The sequence below is a fragment of the Anas acuta genome, chromosome 2 (genome assembly GCF_963932015.1).
Source record: "Anas acuta chromosome 2, bAnaAcu1.1, whole genome shotgun sequence".
Taxonomy (NCBI): domain Eukaryota; kingdom Metazoa; phylum Chordata; class Aves; order Anseriformes; family Anatidae; genus Anas; species Anas acuta.
Genome location: NC_088980.1, coordinates 136,154,782 through 136,178,529, shown reverse-complemented (window position 1 = coordinate 136,178,529; position 23,748 = coordinate 136,154,782). Strand labels below are relative to the sequence as shown.

Below are 23,748 nucleotides of genomic sequence, written 5' to 3'. Positions count from 1 at the left end.
TACAATAACACCACTGCCACAAAAGCATGTGTATGAAAATGTTGCTTTAAGTGTTACATTACAAGACTTACACTTTATCTAACAAATTAAAAAAGACCTGAATGGGAAAACATTTTGGAATGACAGTTGCCAGAGGAAACACTTTAATCCAAGGGGATTTCCCAGCATTATCTATTTTTAATTCTGGAAAATATTTCCATTCTTCATACCCACCCCTTCGCTGCGATTTTAAGGACAAAACCTGCTACTTTCAATAATTTCCAGAGGAAGGCTTTTCTATATTTTCCAACGGCAAGTTAAGCCCGGGGACCCAGCAAGTCTCATGTTGAATCAGCTAGTTTCATATTACACCATTTCTTACAAACAGAAGCACAGTTAGGGCACTTCAAGTAAGAATTATTTATTTATGAGCACTTCCAATTTGATTCTCATTGCAAATCCTAAATGTGGCCTGGTTCCATTATCCCCCATTCAAAATTTCATTTACACATGGCACTACACAAACTCAGTAATACCTTGATATCTCTGCTCAACAGAAGCTCATCGCTAATCTACTAATTTTACTTTTGCCCTAAAGGGAGAAGAAAAAACATTGTAAGGAGAAGGTCACAAGCAAATAAGGAGCGCGAGTTTCACAGGGACACTGCTAATACAGTGGGAACTTACAGTAAGGCCCGCCTCCAGTAGGCAGCCAACTTCTTTAAGAAATCATTCCTGAGTCTTTCCAAGATCTGTGATACAACTTGTTCGACCTCTAGCAAAAGGCCACCTCTTTCTGCCTGTTGTTGGTCCCTTGGGTGGTCCAAGACCTGGGTGGTCTAGTGATTCTAGCTTGGACAGCTTATTTCAGTTTTTACTGTATTTAACTGTCTCGCATCACGTTTTAGTCTTCTGGATAAAGGATTCAAACAACTGAAACAAGACAGCCTCTTCTTTAAATCTCACTTCCTGAATATTACTGAGTCTTATGAGAAAACTGTAGCACAAAACCAAACAAATGAAAAGCTGCATCATGCCAAAAGGAGATGAAGGACCCTATATATCCGAAACAATCCTGAACATATAATACATCTGCACAGTAGTTTAAAAGCTTTAACATTGAGGGTACTATTAAAGTCCCCGTACCACAGTTTCCAGCAGATCACCTGAGAGCCATATTGTAAGAATTAGATTCCATTAGCGTGGGATGTAAGGAGGGAGAAAGCCCAATAGTTCAGGTGAGGTTTCTACTTCCACGGCTGGTTAAAGGGCTTTTGTCACCTGGCTGATACGTGCTTCGATTTCCAGCAAACACCCTCAAATAGCCAATCTGTTGTGATGTGAAAGTGATTAAACAGTGATGACATGACCAAGCACTTCTTGTAAAAGTGATTTTTAAGACACGTTACTAACCAGAAAAAGAGCAGCAATGACAGAACTCCACAAACGATGGAGTCCTAGCATTTGAGTAAGAAATGGAGAATGCTAACACCGTATCTCGATGCAGACCATCACACCATGGGCTTCCAGTGCTTCTTGAGAACTGTCCAAGAGTTTTTTTTCTTAGCACTACTGCAAGTTCAGGTTTACCCTTTATTTTTGCTGTCAGACTGCTTTTACACTTCTTCCCCATGTTCTTATTCGTTAAGCGTATTAAACTTATATATTAAGTATATATCCAAAAAACTAAAGATAATTAAATTGTCTTAGTTATCAATACTCATAAAAGTTAGCAGCAGACAGCTTGGCTGTTCATTGCATTGATAAAAAGTCATTAAAAAAAGGTCTATGCAGATTCAAATACAAACAATAATCCAGTTAGATTACCTTTTTTTTTTCAGACTCAAGGCAGACACTAAAAAACACTATATGGTACCAGTAAGCGCAAATGATGAAGAACAGTAAGTGACCAAAAAACAAACAAACAAACAAACAAAGACAACAAAGAGCAAGCACTGATACAAACAGAATTTTGGTCAGATCAATTCAGAAAAATATGCACATTTAAAAAAAATCATTGTTATGTCTTTCTACAAACAAAACGTGTACTGATTTTTCTAACGTAATTCCCTCCTTCCTTTTCTTCTGAAGATTGATGATTATATTAATATGACATTCTTCTCACAAAGTAGAAAATTTATTAACTAAGGTCACAGAAGTTATGAAAAATTCAACAAGCACCCTGGCAAACAGGAGCCTGGCACTCTAAGATGTGAACTACTATTATTAGCTTGCAACCAGTCTTTAGGAAGTCAACGTTGCTAAACAAGCCTGAAATTTTCCCTCAGTTTCAAATTAAAAGGTTATTTAACAACACAGGGATTATCAAATCTACTTCACGATTTGTTTATTCTTAGCTAATTATTAATGCATTAAATGCTCTACTTTGCCTCAAGTGTATGTTGTCATTACATCTTCTGGGAACTATTATTGTTACATTGATGTTTCTCAAGGACAATATTGGATTGAGAAGTTAAAAATAACCATTATCCATTTCCTCAGAGAATGAAGTCCTTCCTCTTTTTGGAGAAAAAAATGCTTAAAACTTGTATATATGATTTTTTTTTTAAATGTACATTCATTATAACTGTTTAATATTAAAATACATTTAAATCCTTATTAAAATATTTCAGATTAATTAATACACTTATTAAATAAAATTAGGATTTAATAAACTTTTGAATTCTTCCCAATCAGCATTAATGCTGGTAAATTCAGCATTTCCCAAACTTTAACAACCCATCAGCCAGGCATGGACAGCTGGCATTCCCCAGGCTTTGGGAGTTTTGTCTCTTTTTCACACAGGATCAGGTATTTTGAGGCATCTGGGAGGGAAATAACCCTAGAAACAAGCCTGCATTTATTTTGTTTAAATGCATTTTAATAGCTTGGTTAGGCAAAAGTAAGCTTTATTGTGAAAAGAGAAGCAGCAGCAGAGAGACAAAAATCCTTCTCTGACTGAAGGACAAGCTCCAAATACCCCAGGTGTGAAATCTCACCGTGGGGCAGAAGAAGCATACGAAACACCGTGAAAAATACCTTTACATGCACCTATGTACTAAGCAATAAACACATTTAAAAACCCGCAGTTAGAGAATTCTGCGATGTTCCCAATTTTCATATGGAAACTGTCTGAGCAGCATATGTAAAACTGCTCAAATCACTTTGCTGTTAAGCAAACAAGCAAATGCCTAGAGGGGACAGAATAAAGTAACTGGTCTCATTATGATGAATAGCATTAACTTGTTCTGTCTTGCCAAGTCAGTAAGCGGTGTGAATTTAATGGCAATTAGCTGAGATCAAAGTTGAAATGCCATGAACAAAGTAGGTAAAACTGACGATATCAAAGAAGGTAAGTATATCATGGGTGACTGAGAAAAAATTACTTAGATTTATTTCGAATGTTTGGAGCTGTTAATAGAAAAGGACAGATCCTCGTGCAATGTTTATTTTCAAAACAGTATTACTGATTAAGCAGATTTCTAGGAGACTGCTTGCATGGGTAAATTGACCAAAAAACCTGATAGTGAAGTAAACTATTCTGTAATAGCTCCCGTTGTGGACACGCTGCTCTGAATGATATTTTCTCAAGAAATTCAATTCTGAGTCAAAGTCAGGCATCCTCCCTCCAACCTGGCAAACAAACGGGAATGGTAATTTAGCCATTCAAAGCAAAAGTCAGAAAAAGGCATCAGAAAAAGGCAGAAGGGGAGAAAGTTCATGTGTTTTACACCCAGTAAGCTTAAGGACTATAATAGGAAAAATATTCCTCTCATATTAAATCTACACGTCTTAATCAAGACTGACATGAAAAAACTATAAATTTAAATTATACATGATTAATCTGGGAAAACCAGCTTGGGTGGTTTTTTTGGTTGGTTGGTTAGTTTTTTTTAGGGCTGAAGGCGATCTCCTCTTCCATGTAATATCATGTAATATTAGCACGAATGAAATAGTTATCGCAGATATTAGGTGTTTAAAAAACCCTACAGCATGCTCTGTAATACTTAATATATTCTCAGCTACTATCAATATAAAATTCCCTGCCTCGTGTAATACCTTCTGAGTGAGATTCTGAAAATATTCTACAATAACACCTCTAACATTTTGCATGGATAAAAATTTATCGTTTACTGATGATATGAAACACAGAGACGTTAAATAAATTAGCCAAGATCAGTAAGTCAATGGAAGAAGAAGGAATTCACAAAAAAAGAAGGAACACAAGATAGTTTATTTTTGGCTGTAATCACTAGCCCATTCGTTCGATATAGGTAGAATAAGAAACAGCAAAAACAACTTGCAATGTTGTTTGAATTAAAACCATTAAACCTGGACACAAAGAAATAGTCCAGTATAATAAGCAGCAGTATATTTTTGACCTTAACCTGAAGGGTAAAGACCCAGAAGTTCTTAGGCAATTAGTCAGCAAGGTCAGTGAGAGATTCGCTTGAGCAAGAACTACGTTTCTCAGAAGATCAAAGATAACTAGTGTTACGCTCTGCCCTAACCAGACCCAGATTCACACTTTCCATTACTTATTTACATTGATCTTATGACTGTTTTTACAGATCCATCAGAATAAGTGTGCTTTTACTCTTTTACTAATATTTAATTAAGTTAATTAATTACAGCTTAACTGAAATATCGTACAAAAGACCTCACGCAGCTTTCAAAGTGTAGGCTGAATCCTAATCCTCTTTTTTTTTTTTCCTTTTAACTAGCAGTGAGGATGAAGTCAATAAATTGTCAATTAATAACATACTTGCTTTGATGGCTCTTCAGTAATTTACTTTCATACCACTTCATAAATTTCGTAGGAAAACTTCTGGGATCTCTGATACAGTACCTCTGCCATGGGAAAATTTGGTTTAAATCTGCTCGACTGCCAATAAACCAATAAGACTAACTGGCTGATAATCCTCCCACACTACACTGTTTAGGTATATGCACTCAACCAGCGAAAGTTTAATTTGTTCCGCTAATGGCACAGAAAACTACTCAAACTTATTCACCATATAAATTTGAACTCCAGTCTGCTACTTTTTGTTATTCCTTCGGCCGAAAATTCAAGCTATTGAATGCTCTGTAATTCAAACAATTTTATCTTTTCTTTGATCTAAAGCATAACAATAATAGTGGACACTATCAGTAATTAAATATTAAACCGCACTTCACGGATGAGGCATATTAAGAAGCCTTAGAGAAGTCTGAATATTATTTGCATTGGCACACTGACATGCAAGGCACATTCTACTGCTCTAAGCAAGTGTAACATTAGGCTTAAAGTAATGCACTAACACCAGTGATGCCAGCTTTTTACACATTTCAAGCTTCCGTACTTGAAAGCTTTTGCTTAGGATTTCTAGTGAGATGACACACATCTCAACTAGATACGGCCCATTTGTTTGAAAGAGAATTTAATTTATAGCTAGATGTTAAAAAGTTAGTAAAGAAACAACATAAAGCTCAAAATACCAATTTTTACTAAATAATTTATGTTGATAGCACTGATGCACTGACACAAGTTTATATATTCTAAAACATTTATGTATAAGATAACATGGCATACAGGCTTCTTCTAGAAGTGTTGCAGGAGTCATACACTGATGACAAGCCAGATGTATTCACGACAGACCAGGTGGATTTGTGTAAAAAATTCCTGAAAGAACTGTGAATAAACTACACTGTCCTAATATATTTAATTATTAACCCATCTGATTAAAAAAAATAAACTGCAGAATATTAAAAAAAACCTCAACTACTACTCTATTTTATATCCCATCACACATAAGGAGAGTTTGTCTCTGCTTCCCTAGAAGATATCAACAACGCTGCACTGGTACCGACAAAAAACAGCTAGAATTTGTCCAAAAACTTCCAAATGTTCTGCTGGCTTCTTTCCTGGGGTATGAAGAACCAGCTGGGGATTTTACAAAGGGACTGAGTTAGGGATAAAGGAATTAAAGAAATTGTCCTTCTGTTCCACTTCCAATCCTCTGGGAAACAAGAGCATCTAGAGTTAATTTCTCTCAATTTGTAGCTCTCTGATACATTCAAAGAAGTAGATCAAACATTGTAATGTGGATTAGAACATTGTTGTTTTCAACTTTCTTTCCAAATATCAAAAATATTCAGAACATCCTATTCACTGATATAATGCACACAAGTATCTTATACTCTCCTTACACTTTTGCACATGCGTGTATGTATACACAGGTTTAGTGAAATATGAAAAGACTCAGGAAAATTATGACTGCTGTTTTGTAAAATGCAATTAGGTATTCCCACTTTTTTCATCTCTCATTAAGAATTCAACTCTTGCCATTCCAAATTCTTGTTTTACTGCTCCGGTTTCAAAAAAATCTAGAAAAAAAAGCAGAGCAGGACTGCAAGCTGAGACAGATTCATATTTTTATTAGTTAAAGCCTTTTTTAAAAAAAATAGTTTTACTTCTGTGCCAATGTAGCAAGAGGATGGCTTCTCCGCTTCAGTGATGCAGGGAATCATGGCCCTGTTATGTGCAAACCCCAAATGACTACCCACAAAGGCTAGGTCAAAGGCTCCTGAGGACACCAAACAGCAGTCCTACAAGCTGTGTGCTGTGCAATAAGGTAGTAGCTTCCCTTAGAAAGGGCAGCAAGGTCAAAGAACAGAAAGAGAGAACTGTATTAGACACAAGTGGCAGAAGTTTGCTTGTCCCATGCCTGAAAGCATGGTGGGACCTTGGTTGTTGTTCTATTTTCTCAAAGCCAGGACCGAAATGTGACTGTTACTGCTCTTGAATTATAGTGGCTCCCAATATAACAGCACTCACTGGCAAGTGTTTCACTGTGGGACCTCACGGAGAACGATGGAAGAACATTTTGTTCTCTCAGCATTACCTCATGCTGCTTTTGTACAAGTATGCCTCAATTTCTAATTCCTGTGCTCTTAAAAAGTTCTGGAGCCACTTGCTGGAGTATATTCACACCTCAGGACACAGCAATCATGTCAGAGCTAAGCTGAGCGGCTGCCATTTGAGGAGAGGTGACAAATTGCTGCAGCTAAAACCAGTGCCAAGCTGCAGTCAGGGCTACAAGGGTTAGTAAGTACACCCTTCTTGCAAATATCCCTCCATCATCCCCTTGGAGCTACACATTTGAGTACCTTGAGTGGAGAGTAATGAACCCATTCCAAAATGCCCCACTCTGCACAGCAGTGTGGGAACACCGCCCTCCTTGGCTGGACCTCCAGCACCTCTAACAGCGCTTGTGAAGATTTTAACCATCGTATTTCTACCTTTAAGGTGGCTTATTCTTGCCTCTCAGTTTTTCCATTAACAGGAAGGAAGGCATGATCTCCGAGCCTGGGGCTTAATTTGCTGCCATCGTGTAGCAAACACCTGCTCCTTCCATCACGATTTTGAGAGAGCGATTTTCCAGAGGAAAAAACAAGTTTGCACGACGTCTGTTAGACACACCCTGTTCCAGGAAAAACACTGAAATAAAGTATAAAGGATCTTAATTCTACTTGTACCAGAAACAAGAAGAAAAAATGACTTGACAGTTTCCTGAATGGTCCTGAAGTAAGCACTCTGCAGTCTCACCAACTGCTGTAAGATCACTGTTATGAGTACCCTTGGATATATACACCACTGATATCATTGTCTGTCTGCAATATGCCCCACATCCTTACAGAGATCCCAAGAAGCAAAAGTGGGCATTCCTGCTCCCCCTCACCTCATGCCATAGCAGCGTGCACGTTTCCAGCACTGAAAGAAATTTGTGGTCGCTCCTGTGCTGTTTACTTGGGAAGCATGAGGATACTTGAGACACCACATCTGGCACTTCTGATCGAAAATCTCTCATTCGAGTGTAATGGGATGCACACTCTTTGGTATTGTGCAAGCATTTGAAGAAAAATTACAGTTGAACAGTTAATTTCCTACATGTCTATCTTTTCAAAGGAAACATGGGATCAAGCTGTGAAGACAAGGAACCTGGCAATGGAAATTCGGTGCAGTCATCTGCAAAAGATTGTGCAAGCTGCAACATCTCAACAGTGCAAAGAGACAGACCTACTTTTAATGCACGGACTTTACCAGCTATTATACATATTCTGATGTCCTTAGTGAGCACACAGGCAGCATTTTTTGAAATTGCTGCCGATACATATGCCTTATTTTGATATTTTACAAACCTATAGTTTTACTTCTCCCTCGTCACCAGCATAATATTAGTTAGAGCAAAGGCTACGTATCATAAAAAATGTTTTAAAGGCTGGAAATTGGAAAAACCTGTGCATTAGAAATGTGCAAAAAGAAGATAAATATTCTGAATCTGAGCTCCTAAATATTCAAGCAGCTCTTGAAAGTCTTGAACTGAGGATACAGTGATTAAAACAATGCTAACCTTGGTTAGCAATTAAATAATCACATCACCCTTCAGTCTCAAAACGCAGACACCAGTAAGTAGCTGACATCTCACTTCAACATTTTACAGCTGCTCTACAGCAAAGACTTGAGACATTTGAATGCATGCATGCATCTTATTTTCCCAGGATTTCAAAGTCCACATCCAGGCTGCTGCTCAGCCATTATAAATGAGTAATTCAAGTAGGGCATGACTGCTTCTTGTATTAACTTGATAAAGATGTTTCACTTGAAGTGCATCAACAGTTGTGTTAAGTCATCCCTTTCACAGGATTATACTTATTTTGTGCTGTGTTACCAGGGAAAAAAGCAAAACTATTTTGTTGCCTTCAAAGGTCCTTATACTAAAAATAATCAGTGTTATGAAGATCGCTAATGTTACTATTATTACACTTGCTTCGAAATTCCAAAATGCAATAAAATATTCCTTTATTATTTTTAACTAAATATAGTTTTATCAAATAACTGCACTCTGCACTGAATTTTTATTTCATTAAACACGTAAATGACCACTGATATGGGCATTTTAAACTATACACATCTATTTTCAGAAAATTCAGTTATACTGACGACCATTCCTTATCTGGCAAGTTTTCTAAAAGTTGGTTTAAAAGCACTGATACAATAGGTCATATCTTTTTAAATACAAATACATTTTAATACAGTAGATTAACTTTATTTTACTACAATAGATTAATTAAAATACAAATTTAATGCAATAGATTATTTTTAAGCTCATCCTTTATTAATGAGTCTATTATCAAACACCATTACACTATAATTTCCATGTCTGAATAATTTTAATCCAGGGCTTGGGCTAAAATATATTTCGAATACTATAATGACATATTAAACATCTTTTGTTTTCTTCTGTGAATTTTCAGTACACAACCTAGAGAGATTTACTAAATACTGAATTCCCTTTCTTATCTCAGCAGGGACATTGTAATAAAACTCAGAATTAGAGGGAGAAGAGAATTTACATTCTCTTCTATGAGTTTCTATTTCCACTTAACAGATAACCAAGCACCAACATAGTTACACTGAATATCAAAAATATTGTGTATATAGAATTGCAAAGCCCAGTGAGGCCAAAATGTCCAGTTTACTTGAAAGATGATTAGTTATGTCTGATTAGAATTACCCTCTATGCAATGGACATTCACAGAACTGAAAAGAATACTATCCAGAGATCATGATCCATCACATGCACTCAATAACCCCACTCGCTGAGAGAATCACAGACTTGTCAAGGTTGGAAAAGCCCTTCAAGATTACCTGGTGCAACCATCCCCCTGCCACCAATGTCACCACTGAACCGTGTCCTCAAGCACCACGTCCAACCTCTCCTTGAGCACCCCCAGGGACGGTGCCTCCACCACCTCCCATCCCAATGCTTGACCAGTAATTGTATTTAATGCTTCATCTGATTTGCTCATACCTTCTCCTCCATTTTTCCAATTAAAATTGCTTCTTCTTTCAAAACTTGCATTATTTTTTCCATTTTGAAAAGCAAAACAAAACTACGATAGGCAATTCCAATGCTACATTTTCCGCTGTATTTAAGAAACAGTTCTATATGGTTCAAGTGGTTTTGTCAAAGAAATAGAAATTAAAAAAAAGCAGTTGTGGGAACAGGGATGGGGGGTTGGGTGAGAAGAGACTGTCAGCCTCTGATTTATTCAGATTATTACTCTAACATTAATTTTCAGGATTACACATTATTTTCATTGTGGGTTTGAATCTCTCTCTTAGGACATGGTCACTTCCCCCCCTCTGGTGTGACAGTTCTCAACACCAAAATTCAGAAAACTGTGGCTCAAACTGGGATGGGTCTGACCCCTTTCATGTCCATCTTCCCACGTGCAGCGGGCTGTTATTCCAAGATTTCTGGACATAAGGCAGCCAAGTCAAAGCTACTTCTGCAGCTTGGCACCAATCCCAGGCAAATGGCCCACGAAGCTGTACAGTGACAGATGATGCACAGAGGCTAAAAGTGGAAGAGCTGACAGATGCGGGCAGGCTCTTAGTGGGACGACTCAGAGCTGACACAGTTGTTCGGGACTCCCCATCCTTTCGGTTCCCATTGTTAGGGCACCCATTCCTCTGCCCACGCGCTGCGGTGCATAACCAGGCCATGTTCTCATTAAGATAGCACAGCCCCCGGATGATTTGCTCTTCTGTTTGTAGATGCAATGAAGCAATTTTATAAAACTCATGGGGAAAATCAGTGCTTTTTTTTTTTTTTCTTTCAGATCTATTTACTTCATCTTGAAAAGACATCAGCAATTACGAACACACTTAGGAAAAGCAGACTGCGTCGATTTGCTGTGCTGTAAGTGGAGCTCGGTATCAACAATTAGCAGCAGAAGAATGAATGGGAACTCCGGACTCAGCAAATTACTTTTCTCTGGCAAATGTTTCTACACCTTCGCTGAACCAGCTGCAAGATTAGGGCAACCCCTAGAATTTTCTCATTCAGATAAATTCAGAAAACAAATCGTTTCCCTTTTTCACCACGTCTGTTCCTCTAATTAAAAATGTATACTAGATTATAATCAAGAATTAAAAATACTTAATTTTAATTGAATTATATCCAGTATAATGTTACTACTGAATTTCTCAAATAGACTTAGATCTCCATGTAGTACAGACAATATCAAGCTGCCTCAGAGGGGGATTTTTAATCAAATGTAAAATTAGTAAACTTAGTATGTTTAGTAACTTAGCAGTTACTAAACATGCAGTATTTGTGTCAAAGTTGCACTACTTAGAAATCTGTTATAAAGAAGTATTCATAGTTAAATACTTTCATTACATGTATGTAGGGTAAATTGAGGTATTAAATTGAAATAAAAAGTTGCACGATGGACCATTTTCCTTGTATTAATTTCAAGTATTTCTGCCACCGTAGACAACAAGCACATACACAGGTAGCTTGCACTCATTAGTTCTGTTTCAGTGCTTCCAGAGGTAACAGGAAAACGAAGTCAGCTCATACAGCACAGAAGCGATTAAAGGTTGGAAGTGGCTAATGGTTTCTGCAGTACTCATTTCTACACGGTTTGCAGGCTTTTGATAAAAATAAATGTTGATTTTCAGAAGCTTCATAGCACATGACGGAAATTAAGCTTATTTAATGCAACCCGGAGACCTTAAAACTAATCTGTTCAAAATAATTTTCAATTCGGCAAACTGTAGCAATGTGGCTTAGCTCATCACTGGGGTTATCTAGTTGAATTAAAAAATCAATTTACTCCTAAGACTTTAACTTATTTTGCCTAATCCTGGCCGTGAACTGCTTCTTTCTACATAAAGTTAACTATTCAGCCAAGTGGTAATAGCACAACTTTATACTGTGACTGCAAATGGCTATTTGCAGCATCATGAAAATGAATTTCTGTGGGAAATGCAGGACAGTAATGCTTGGGTGGGAGACGAAAATGGTGAATAGTCACTCTGCATATTTAAGACCACATCCCAAAACATGTAAGTGAGAATGTTGGTACGTTTATGTGTATTATAATTGGAACATGCAACTTCGAAATGGGATGGGTCATCTGTAGTTTTGTTTTTGTTGGTGCTGGGTTTTGTTTTTTTATTTGGCTGTTGTTTGTTTTAACCTACTGCAGAGCTGAAAATTGCTGGGAAAAAATTATCTAGAAACAAATATGTATTGAGATCACACTTAAAATATAAAGTAGCCAAGCCAAGAGAGTAATCACAATTCCTGCATTTAAAATAATGGAAATACTTACTGCTGTTTTTCATCAAATATGCTACATTTCTGTTCAGTACCATGTTATTTAATCAATTGTTAATAAAATTTGGAAAAACAGAAACTGAGTTGTTCAAATTGCATTTATATTTTATAACTGAAAAACAGTAGACTTTGGTAATATCTATTTATCATTTTGTTACAAAAATTAGCCATGTTATATGAGCCATTTACATCACAAAAGTGGTAGTGAGAGCAATATAATTCAATTATAAAAGCTGGAAACGGTTTAAACACCATTTGAAAGTAAACAGTTACAGTCCCTTATGCCCATGTCTGGGAAGCATCCAAATGGAAGTTAAAGATCCCATGGCATTTTTTCAAAATGAGTAGGAGCTATCCCAATATGTTGGCCAACATATATTTTCTCAATTAAAAACAGATTTCAGTGTCCAAAGCTATGTGTCAGCAATTGCTGAGAGCATATGCCTGTCACATTTCCAGAAATCTCTGCACCATCAGTAAGTATCTAGTCGCCTTGCTGAATAATGCTTTTCCAGATGCCCCAAGTGGAAAAGGTGAATGGATTTTCGTAAGTATATGGAGGTCAGAAACATTATCCTAAACATTTTTGGAAATAGAAGTTATCATTTGAACCCACTTTGTTTTTTTTTCCTACCCAAAATGTTAAATATGACTTTGGTGGCCATATGAAACACTCTGATAGCTTGCATACTTGGATTCTGCCAGATTGGGAAGAAATCCCGTGGGGCACACACGCATGCACACAAACAAAGGTTGCAGGGATAACCTCCTATCTGCCACTCTCTAACTTTGGCACATTTAATGAGTTACAGGGTTAAAAAAAGATTAACACTTAGTTTTTGAGTTCGTTTTACAGTACTTTCTAGGTTATTTTCTGGTTAAAGAGAAGGTAGGAAGACTTCCCTTCTGCACTTTTAAGCATGCATAGCCCATATAAGCCACAACTCGGGAGTTCATTTCAGCAGCTGTCAATACTGAAGCACAAACTCCTATCCCGGGAACTATAAGATCAACTCCATTACTTACAGGCAGAAGGCTCCTATCCAGAGTCAAAAGCAAAGAGAAAGTCAAGCAAGGTATTTCTAAAGAAAAAGGTGTAAACACAGCAGAGGATCAGACTTTCCAACTCCCTTGCCCATCAGACCTCATAGCGCAAAGTCTCAGACTCCTGCTATTTGGGGTTGAGTCCACATCATTGTCCAAGTTCTGATATCATATTGCCAGGTTACCAAACACTTAACCGATACTATTAAGAAAAGGAAATGGGACAAAGGCAAAAGCACTCCTTTCGCTAAAGCTTTTACTCTGTTGACTTTCACAACACAGCTGAACAGCACGACTTGAAGTCAGCCATGCTTTGAAATAAAATAGAACTTAACCACGCGGGCTGACTTCCTAACAACTGAGAGGACAGAATGTAGCTTTTTAAAAAAAAAATAATAAAAAAAGATTGTTTTTCCAGTATCGTTTTACAAATTTCAGAATCCTACTCAGTCGCAATTTCAGAAGCCAAGGGGGCATCTATTGCTGAAGGATTTATGGCACGTTGAGAGAAGCAGAATGCAAACAGAGCGCAGGGAGATGAAAACAGCCCTTCCACGAAGAAGATGTGCACAATTCCTTGATGGAAAGTTGAACAAGCTGCCTTATTCCTGCAGCGCACAATTGCATTTCTATAACCAAAACTGACTACCAGTTGCTGGAGTTATGCAATCCCCTGGAAATAATGTTAATCTAGTTAGTGCACAATAGTATGTCCCTCCCTGGTGCTCCTCTCATGGCCAAGAAATTTTTAACTGGAGCCAGTAGAGTAACAGCCTGTGCTTCTTCCTTCCCCCTTAGAAACAGCAGTAAGTTTGGGAAATTTGCAAGGCAGCAGCTAAAGGGGGATTTAGGTCTGGAAAATACCTGATAATTAGCCTGTGCACAATATATTGGGCTGTGGGGGTAATGAGGAAGGCCAGGGCACACACAAACTGGTAAATGCACTTAAACACAGGATTTCACTTTTACAGAGTTTTAGTTAAAACTTACATTTTCTGCTGTGATTATCCTGCTCTTCCCCACATGCCCTCCCTCCTAAACCACCCAGTACCACCATCTGCTGCCTCCACTTGAACTTGTGTTATTTGGTATGTTACAACAACCCATTTTCAGGGGAAAAACCTTTACATTGTAAGTTTTGCTGTACCTTCAACGAGGAAGCTGTGAAAGGAGAAACTGATTCACATGAGAAAAACCAGCCTCTTTGCCACAAACACCCATCACCATTAAACAGAAGCTTTTAACATGAACAAAACCTTGTCTAGAGGTGAGCATCTTCTTTAATTCCAGCCCTATGCAGTTTTAAAACACTACCTTTATATCACATTAATTTAGAAAATAAAACCCATCCTTCCTCATTAAGAAAAAAAAAATCTTGCTCTTTGTCAACAAAACGTTAGGAATTTTGTTTAGGATGATCAACTAACCTCAACATTACAATAGAGAGATTGCACTACCACAAAATACTTCTGCCCACAAGTTTTCTAACTCAGAAATCTTTTAAATTTACCCTCTTAGGCAGAGGCAGTTGAAAAGCAATTTTTTAATCTGACTTTGAAAACTACACTAGTAGCTTACACTATTAGCATTCATATTTTCCAAGGCCAAATATGTGAATAAGCCAGATTTTTGGAGTAATTAAGACAATATAAATGCTGTTTGCTGCAAGAGCACAGATCTCGAAAGACCGGAGTCCTGGCAACTATCATAACCCTTTTGAAATCGTTCATATTAAGATTAAAGATCACTTTGTTCCTCTATTCCCACAACTAGTTGGTATGGTAAAAAGATCAGTCCCCTAGTTTTATATGTAACATCTTTAACATTTGCTCTCCTTTCTGTGCATGTGATTAAATGTAACATTTTGAAATCCCAAAGTTCTGAGAAAAACATAAATCCTTGTCCACAGCTGCTGTTTGACTCTGGAAACACATGCATTTTCTTTTCAAGCATCTACCATCAAAAAATCCCAAGGGATTTGAACTGGGGAACACCTGCATCTCTTCATTTAGTTCCAATAACAGAGTCTAAACTTCAAAATTACAAAAATAGATGCTATGTTCAGCTGCAGTTACATTCTGCCCCTAATTCCCGTGAACAAAAATGCTAAGAGCATGAAATCATTCAGGCAAGCTCTGTCATCGAGAGGATAAGATTTTTTGCACCAGAAGCCCAGTGGGAACTTGATAGAAAACTGGCAACAATTACAGATAAAGTACATAGTGAAATCCTCAGGGAGAGAAAAGGAAATGTAATAAGATAGATGGGTATAATTTTTACACATTTATGCCCAAACCACAAATGTGAATTGTCTTTAATTACTACAATATATCCAGCATTCTTACTCATTCATTGTGTCAACTTGCTCCAAAATACTTCAAAATTAGTTTAGAAATACTCTTTTACAAGTTTTCTCTATTTACTAGTACAAGCATTCCTTTGAATTGGAACGGAAAACTTAAAAAAAAAAAAAACAATCATTGTTCTAGCTTTAAAATCCAGACTCTGCAGTATCCCCAGTCTAAGCGGTCAAAATTTAATAAATAAAAAGATGTTAATTATGTTAATGACAGATTTTGTTCTGTTTTGCTTTTAACCATAAGAAATGGGAAGTTGGAGGCATAGATAGCTATCCGTTTTTTTTTTGTTTGTTTTGTTTTTTTTTATAAGTATGTAAAAACTGTTACCTCCTTTCAAATAAGCTCTAGCAAATAAAATCATCCAGTTTATGATAGGGAAAAATATAATGTTCCTGCTGGTACAACATTTGCAACACTTTTTTTTTTTTTTTCACGTTTGTGGCTATATCTTAATCATTTAAAAATATAAAAATATTTTCACTGCACAAAAATATTGTTCCTTTGGTGGGGGGCGTGTGGATTGGAGGGATTGAAGCAACCTCATCTAAACTCACAAAAAAATTACAGGGGAGAAAATAATCCAAAAATCTTTGGAAGCTTAAGAAAAATAACACTTAAAATAAGCAATAAACTTCTTCTGGGCTATTTGCTCTACACTTTTAGAGGAGCTTTCGCACAAACTCGAGAAGCTTTCTTCCTCTCTTACTTTCATCCGTGGGGTTCATCAATTTACCATATGTGAGCATGATGTTAATACAGGTACTTTTATTTACTTCCTTATTTCACTGCTGAATGTTTAAGTGGATCTCAAAGAAAACTTTATTAATTTCATTTTTAATTTCATTTCCTCCTGATATACGTAATAAAGCTCTCCATATACTGGCTATGCGTGCACTCACAATTATTCAATATGGCAAACCAAATAGAGCTTAATCAGCTCACCTCATCTATTCAACAGCTGCCCATAATTAAATACTAACACCCACATTCATTTTGCAATCTCTCTATTTCTCTCAAAGGCCAGGTGAAATAAACAAGGTCTGCTGCTTGCTCTGCGGGTTAATAAATCCAAGGTTATTTTAGAGAAGCAGTAAGACGACTTTCCCAAACCTGGGGCTAGTGTAATCATCTCCTCTCTCTCACATATTGCATATGCTGCAGTTCAGATAAAGACTGGGGATCACATCCACTCATTTTTACAGCTATGCACACAGATTCCTGGAGTGGTTTTTCATACAACAAATGTATCCAAAATGACAAGGACCAGCATGCAGACTTGTAATTAAGGCCTGAACAGAATTATATTTATTTCCTGTGTCCCTAAATACTTCCTCTAACATAGGTTTATCAGTTCTTGGTTGTGCTAATGCTACTTGGTGCAGCAAACAATAAAATATTGTTACTAAATAATCACCTGTGTATGCATTTGTTATACATAATTCCTTCTTTTCCTGTAGGTGCTATATATAGTGCACTTTATATACCCAAAAAATGTTACCTTTTTTGGGTAACATTTTATAAAGACATATTTTCTCTTTGCTGGTTATATTCTATGCAGCATGCTACTACAAGAATCGTAACATTTTTCTCTCCCTCTCAGTAGCCAACAAGAAATAAAATACTCGTGTAAAATGCTTTATCACTCCAATTCTAAATACACGCTGCTGTATACGCATCTTTGCAGGGCCACCTGCAGACAAGAGGTAAAAGGAAGCTGCACAGAAGTCTGGGTCATTCTGGATCATTGGATTCAAGTGGTACAATGCAGTAGCTGATTGTGACAAGAGGAGATAAGATCCCCTACCTGTTCTCCGGGTAAACTCACCCTGAATTGTTCAGGGAATGCATGCCATCCATGTGCACTGCCTCCTCCCTGGTACTTTATACCCAAACAACTGCTTTGGTTTTAATCCCAGTTGTTTTCCATTCAGTTTTACAGATGCATACGGAATTCATTAGTTACTCTTCCTTCACTTAATTTTTATATAAGCAAAATTTGAAAAAAAAGCAAAACAAAAACACTTGGACAGATATGGTGTTGTATTCCAAGATTCTTCCATAAACTCTTTATTTTGTGGTCCTATTGTTTGCTAGAGTACCCAGAAGTTCCTCTGCAATTACTGTTTTTTTTTTTTTTCCTCTGCAACTTTCTGGGTTTTACCCAGCAAAGCATATTACATTATCCTGTTCTTAATAGAGGTGGCTAATTTGCAGCTCTAAAGCTTTGTATAGTTCCAATATACCCACTTCTCCCTACTGCATAGCGTGACCAGCAGCTTCACTGACATCATTTTTGCCAGGTTTTCTGAATCCCTCTATATGGTACTGAGTTTACCTGAGTGCCAGGTGACATCTGAGTCCCTCCCACCAAACTCCTTAGCTCTTTCAGAAGCCACATGTGTCGTGAGTGTAGCAGCTAAACATCTCTTTCTGTATGGCCAGCCCTGGCCCTATCTCTAGCAATCTGATAGTACAGAACAACACTAAATAATTATTCTTACCTTGCATGGATAGCTTTTTTTTTTCTTTCTTTCTACAAGCAGGTTGCACTATTTTCCTTGCTCTCCTTTGCAGTCTAAATTCCTATTCCAGACCATCATATCTAACATCATTTGGATAAATGGCTCAAATAGCACAACTTCAGTACTGCCACATCATCTCCTGTAATATGGCTTTATTCCCCTGTGGCTTAAGTTGAATTTGCTGTCAAATTATCCAGTATAACTTCAGTTCCCAGAAGTGACTGCAACTGACAGCAAAAACATTTTTATGCTCTCAAATCATTTCATGTTTTCCTCTCCATGTAGTTTTCATAGTCTTCATGGAAAAGATATACATGTCTCCTGTGTTGAATGTCCTCAGCTCCTTCAGCAAGTATTTCAAATCAAAGGCTTTAATCAACTCCCTAAGCCTTTGTATTGAACCTGAGACAATTTAAACACAGCTCCTTTAAATTTAATTTATTTTAAAACAACCATCATTTGTAGTACACTGTTCTCCACATTTACCGGGAGCAAAGCTTTAAAAATCCATCACCAGTGAGGTGGTGCAGTAAAATTAAAACTTTGTGCATTTAAAAACAGATCTCCATTCATCTGCAGAATAGGTACCACAGACATTTGTCTATTAGGAACCAATTTTTGCTATGTTATTAGCTGGCCTCTAGAAGTCCCTGCATACGACTCTGAACCACACTTCATTTGTTGGTATTTTAATTCTCGTAGGCATTGTCTGTCACAAACTATCAAATCTGCTCTACAAGCTAACTAGAAAATACATTAAACTGATGAACTACAATATATGCAATAACCAAGACCAGTAACAATTACCATTATTCTATAATACAGGTGTCTGTTTTTTTTTTAAAAAACATATTTTAAGAACATATTCTCAAAAAAGGCAGAAAATGCAATAACAAATAACAGTAATAAGTATTATTATTATGAACATTTAAAAGTTATTTAAGTGAGACAGCAGAATCCACCAGATTTTCATCATTTTCTTTCCTCAAAAAAGAATCTGAATAATTTGGAGACTCTTGAATCATCAATTACTTTTAGGCAATGTTTTAGTGGCAAGAACTTAAGGTAATTGTTATAAAAACAGTGTCATAAATATTTCCAATATGATACTTTCCAAGAAACATACGAGCACTGTTACTGAAAAAATAACCTAAAAACTGCTAGAGTGCACAGTGCTTACTAATATTTTCTTTGCATAAGAAAAGAAGATTTTGCTTATATATGTGCACAGAAGTTACGAAGATGGTAATAATTTCACCCTGGCTTTCCAGACTAATGACATTTCAACCATTTCCATTAAAAATGAAAAAAAAAAAAAAGCATACTTTTAAACTCTTTTTGTGTTTGTTAATAGTGGGGTCAATTGATTCTTTTGCTTTCTTGTAATTAGATTATTGTTTTTCTTTTTTTTTTTTTTTCCTTTTTTTTCATCCCATCCATAGCAGAGCAACAGGACAAACCTTTTAATGAGATTTGCCAAATGCAACATACTGACAGCAAAAACTAGATCTATGTGTATTTCACAAGCTATATTATAGTTATTTTAAACTAGACAGATATCAAATTGTCTGTTTTGCTTGAGACAGAACAATGTTATGTTTAAAGCCTAGAGAAATCATAAGAATGTTAGATAAGATTATTTATGCCCAGAAAGTCAACATCTTTAAATTTATCCAACCAGATCTCTGGAAAATACTAACTTGTTTCTCATTTATACATCCACTACAACACCAAATTTAACAGTCAAATGTATACTCACAAGCATCTTAAAAATTACCTTCTTATTATTAATTTTTATGATAAATGAATTCTTAATTAAATTCTAAATTATCCTGCAAATTTATGTGAATCAATTTCAATGCAGTATGTCAACTTCCATACAAGAAGCTCAAATTATTAGATAGAGAAAAGAAAGAATAAAGCATTTTCAACATTAATCCTGCCAAAAAAATAAAAATGATTATAGAAGGTCCTGCATAATTTATTTAAAGGCAACCAAAGTCAGTGAAGCATTTCTTACTGAAGAGGACATAGATCAAAATGCTGCTATAAGTTTTTGTCTCATAGTGAGCTGAAGTTATTATGTGTGCGGTATGTGAAAAAGATACTTTGGCATTTGGCACACTTTATATCAAGCCCCTCTTTTGAAAATTACATTGGATAGGAAAATGTAATGCGATACCAGCTTAACAAGAGTTTTGCACTTACCAGAATTATGGCAGTAGTCCATATACTGTGGAATTTGGATTGTAAAGGCTACCAAATCTGGAGCTAGGAGAGATTCTGGCTTTCTACTCTCATTCAGCCATTTACTGCTGTGTAAGTCTCTGGTGTCAGAAGGCCCTTGAATTAAAGGAATCAGCTTCTCTTTTCCACCATCACCTAAGATAAAGATTAGAGTTCTTACAGCTTTTATTATAATAAGATAATTTTCCAACTTATAAACATTCATTAGTCCAAAGAGGGTATCTATTAGTGTTGTAAGTACAGAATTAAAAAAGGAAATAGAAAGATCAACCACTTATAAACTATTAAACAACTTCCTTAATGTTATCTTGTAAATGTCTTTACATCCAGGAGGATTTCATAATCGATTCTCTTTAAGATAGTAATTTCCATCCCAACTTTATAAAAAAGTATCTTAAAATATCATCATGATCTCATCAATGGAGTTAAATATACTCCATTTTTAGTGTTCTTAACACTAGCTGCCAAATATATATATAAATATAATATATATAAAGATCATAGATACTGATTTGAAAAGTAGCTGTAAACTTTTTAAAAAATGTTAGAGAAAATAAATGTATCATAAAATCCTCAAAAATTTCTCAGGTGAAATACTTGTACCATTTACGGAAAATGAGACATTAAAAAAAAAGAACACAACATTAAACTACTAAATTATGCAAAATGCAGATATCCTATGTAATATGAAAATACAGTTCTTCTACTCCAGTTTCTTCAGTGCTTTTAAATTAATTTTTATCTCAGAAGAAAAAAGTAAAATCTCTATTTTTTTCATTAAGTGTCAACATTGGATACACTGAGTCCAGGCCGGATCATCCTCTGGCACATAATAATAATAATAATAATAATAATAATAATAATAATAATAATAATAATAATAATAATAATAATAATAATTTTTAAAAAGAATACAAAAACCCCTCTCTGATTCATAGGAACAATGAGTAAATTCTTGTTTCAGTAACTCTCCTTGTAAAAAGCAAGGCCAATTCTCCTATACAGGCAATAAAGTTTTACATGGTCCAGCTGCACATACCTGGGGCTTTGGCACAAATTTTTATTGATCCCACGGTCCCAGAGGCACATTTGACCAATGATGTGCTGCAGTACTTCAATTCAACATTCTGGATTGAGCCCTCAAGAGTTGGCAGGGGATTCTTAGATTTCACACCTAATAAAAGAAAACTGCAAATGTACTAGCCTGTTGAATTTAAATATTTTTATATTCCTTCACCAAGGCATTTAAACTTAATTATACTTTAATTATCTACCTTAGATGTTCTTATAGCATTTTTGTTGTGATTTGCAGTTTTAACTGGAAGTGAGAGAACACTGTATACAGGTATTTTAAATACAAAGAGTCATACATAAACTATATGTAGATACAGAGAGAAAAACACACCAGGCCACTTAGATACTGGAATCATAAATATGTATATATACACATACAGACACTTTTGTTTTCAGTTTATAAGTGCCACCTCAACTATTCACTTTCATGTTTTTATTATGACCCTTTCATTTTGGGACTTTAAAATGACTAAGTGTTTTCAGCTTACATTTAGACAATAACATTTGACTCGGTAGCAACGTAAAAGCATTAAATCCATGCAGCTGAAGAGCACAGAAGGCCAACACGCTTGCCGTTTTTCGACGGAAACTAGAGTTCAAACCTTGCCTTAGGTCACAAGTGGAAATAAGTTCTGGTGGTCTTTGCTCAGCCCCTGTTTGTGCACACCAGAAAACTACCACACGCTTTGGAACAAACCACTGCGTTGGCAGGCACTTCTGAAGAGCTGCCTAGAACTGCAGCAGCAGGGGATGTTACAAGTCAGGACTGAGATATGTTGGCAGCAATCTAGAGGGCAGCTTACAAAACAGCCCTGTGCCATGTAGAGAGGAAGCCAGCCCTCCTATTCTGCACAGAGCTACCTATCGGAAAAAAAGAAATACATAAATTTACTCGCAAATGAGAAAGAAATAGTTTCAACACCTGTAAGTAGCATGAAAGGAAAAACTAACAGAAGTTACCACTTTTACTATTTTTTTTCCCCCATGCAAAAGTAACTGGGAATTTGGAATCAGTAAAAATTGGCAAGACCTTCTTAATTATGCAAGTATTAGTGTAATTACGGAACCATCCCCTTACATATGTAACATGGATTTTGGAACAAATTCTATAATTATGCAAAGAAAGTATTACAGAGTATCAGATAAAAATGAAAAAGCATTTTGATATGGATATCAAGACAGTTACACACATTAAATAATATATTGTCTAAAGAATGAATTAATTAGTTTTTTACAATCTCTCAAAGACATAACCAAAACAACAACCTCAACCTTTCCCTAGTAAAGAAAATTTCCTAAAATTGGTAGGAAACAAACCAAAAAAAATCAAGATTAAATCCGATAATTGGGCCTAGTTCACTGTACCTATTTCAGTTCCTAAAAATCAAAATGTACACATAAAATCATTCAGTAACCAGACTTCTTGCTGGATATCTGTGCCGTATATTTACATTCTGAACATACATTTTTTTAATGTAAATTTTTTGTTCTGGAGAGACGTTAAAATAAATTTTGAATAAAAAAATACTTTCCAAGGTAGGAAGAGAAACAGCCTACAAACGGACACACACATAACAGACTGACACATGAAAGCTGGTTCTATACATACTTTCTTATAAAAATTTAACCTGTTTTCTGTGGTCAAGGTGTGTCCAGCCTTCTCCTAACTTGTGATGCAGGAAGTTTTCAGGCTCAAAGAACCCTCGTTGCAACCCATTTGTATGTCTGGCACTATTACACCCCATCAGCTTTCAGTCTAAAAGACAAGCCACCAGTTTTAGTCTCCTGAAAGCACCCTCGTACACAGTCTTGCCTGGGCAAGCCCCTTTTAAAGCTGAAAATCCCCTTTCATCTAAGGTTTTATATCAGAAACGATGCCTGAATTTGTCACAAGCAGGTAGTTGTCTCTAGGCATTTCCTAGTCTGGGCTCTACCTCCTCGTACTTCCTACACTTCTGCAGACACAGTCCATGGTGTTGAAAAAAACAAATATTTGTTTTTTCCTGTCTTCTACTTATTCCAAAGCAAAGATAATAAAATACTGTTAGTAGAAGCCAAGACTACACTCGAAGAAGAACAATTTGGAGTTCACGATCTGACCCCAATTTTTCAAGTCGTCACTAAACTGGAAGCTTCATGCTATATCCATCTCTCAACAGCTCTTCTTTGCCTCAAAATACAAACTGAGATGTCTGATACATTCCTCTCAATTCACCACGGAAGATTAAATCCTTTTGAATCTAAGGATTTTCCATCATGAAGTCCACTTCTAGATGAATTACCAGTGTGACAACCTGTAGGTACTAAGGCTAAAACTTCCCATGTTAGTTACATGCGTAACTGGAA

General features: G+C 36.2%; 1 protein-coding gene across 8 annotated transcripts in view; it reads right to left on the bottom strand.

Moving 5' to 3' along the window:
• VPS13B (vacuolar protein sorting 13 homolog B) overlaps nt 1–23,748 on the bottom strand; it is a 459,168-nt gene that overhangs the window by 297,631 nt on the left and 137,789 nt on the right. For all 8 annotated transcript variants that reach the window (XM_068672350.1, XM_068672346.1, XM_068672349.1 and 5 more), the window contains 2 exons: nt 21,368–21,502; nt 20,290–20,463 (listed from right to left, as the gene is read on the bottom strand). In XM_068672350.1, coding sequence (XP_068528451.1) covers nt 20,290–20,463; nt 21,368–21,502 — 309 coding nt within the window. The remainder of the gene's footprint in view (nt 1–20,289; nt 20,464–21,367; nt 21,503–23,748) is intronic.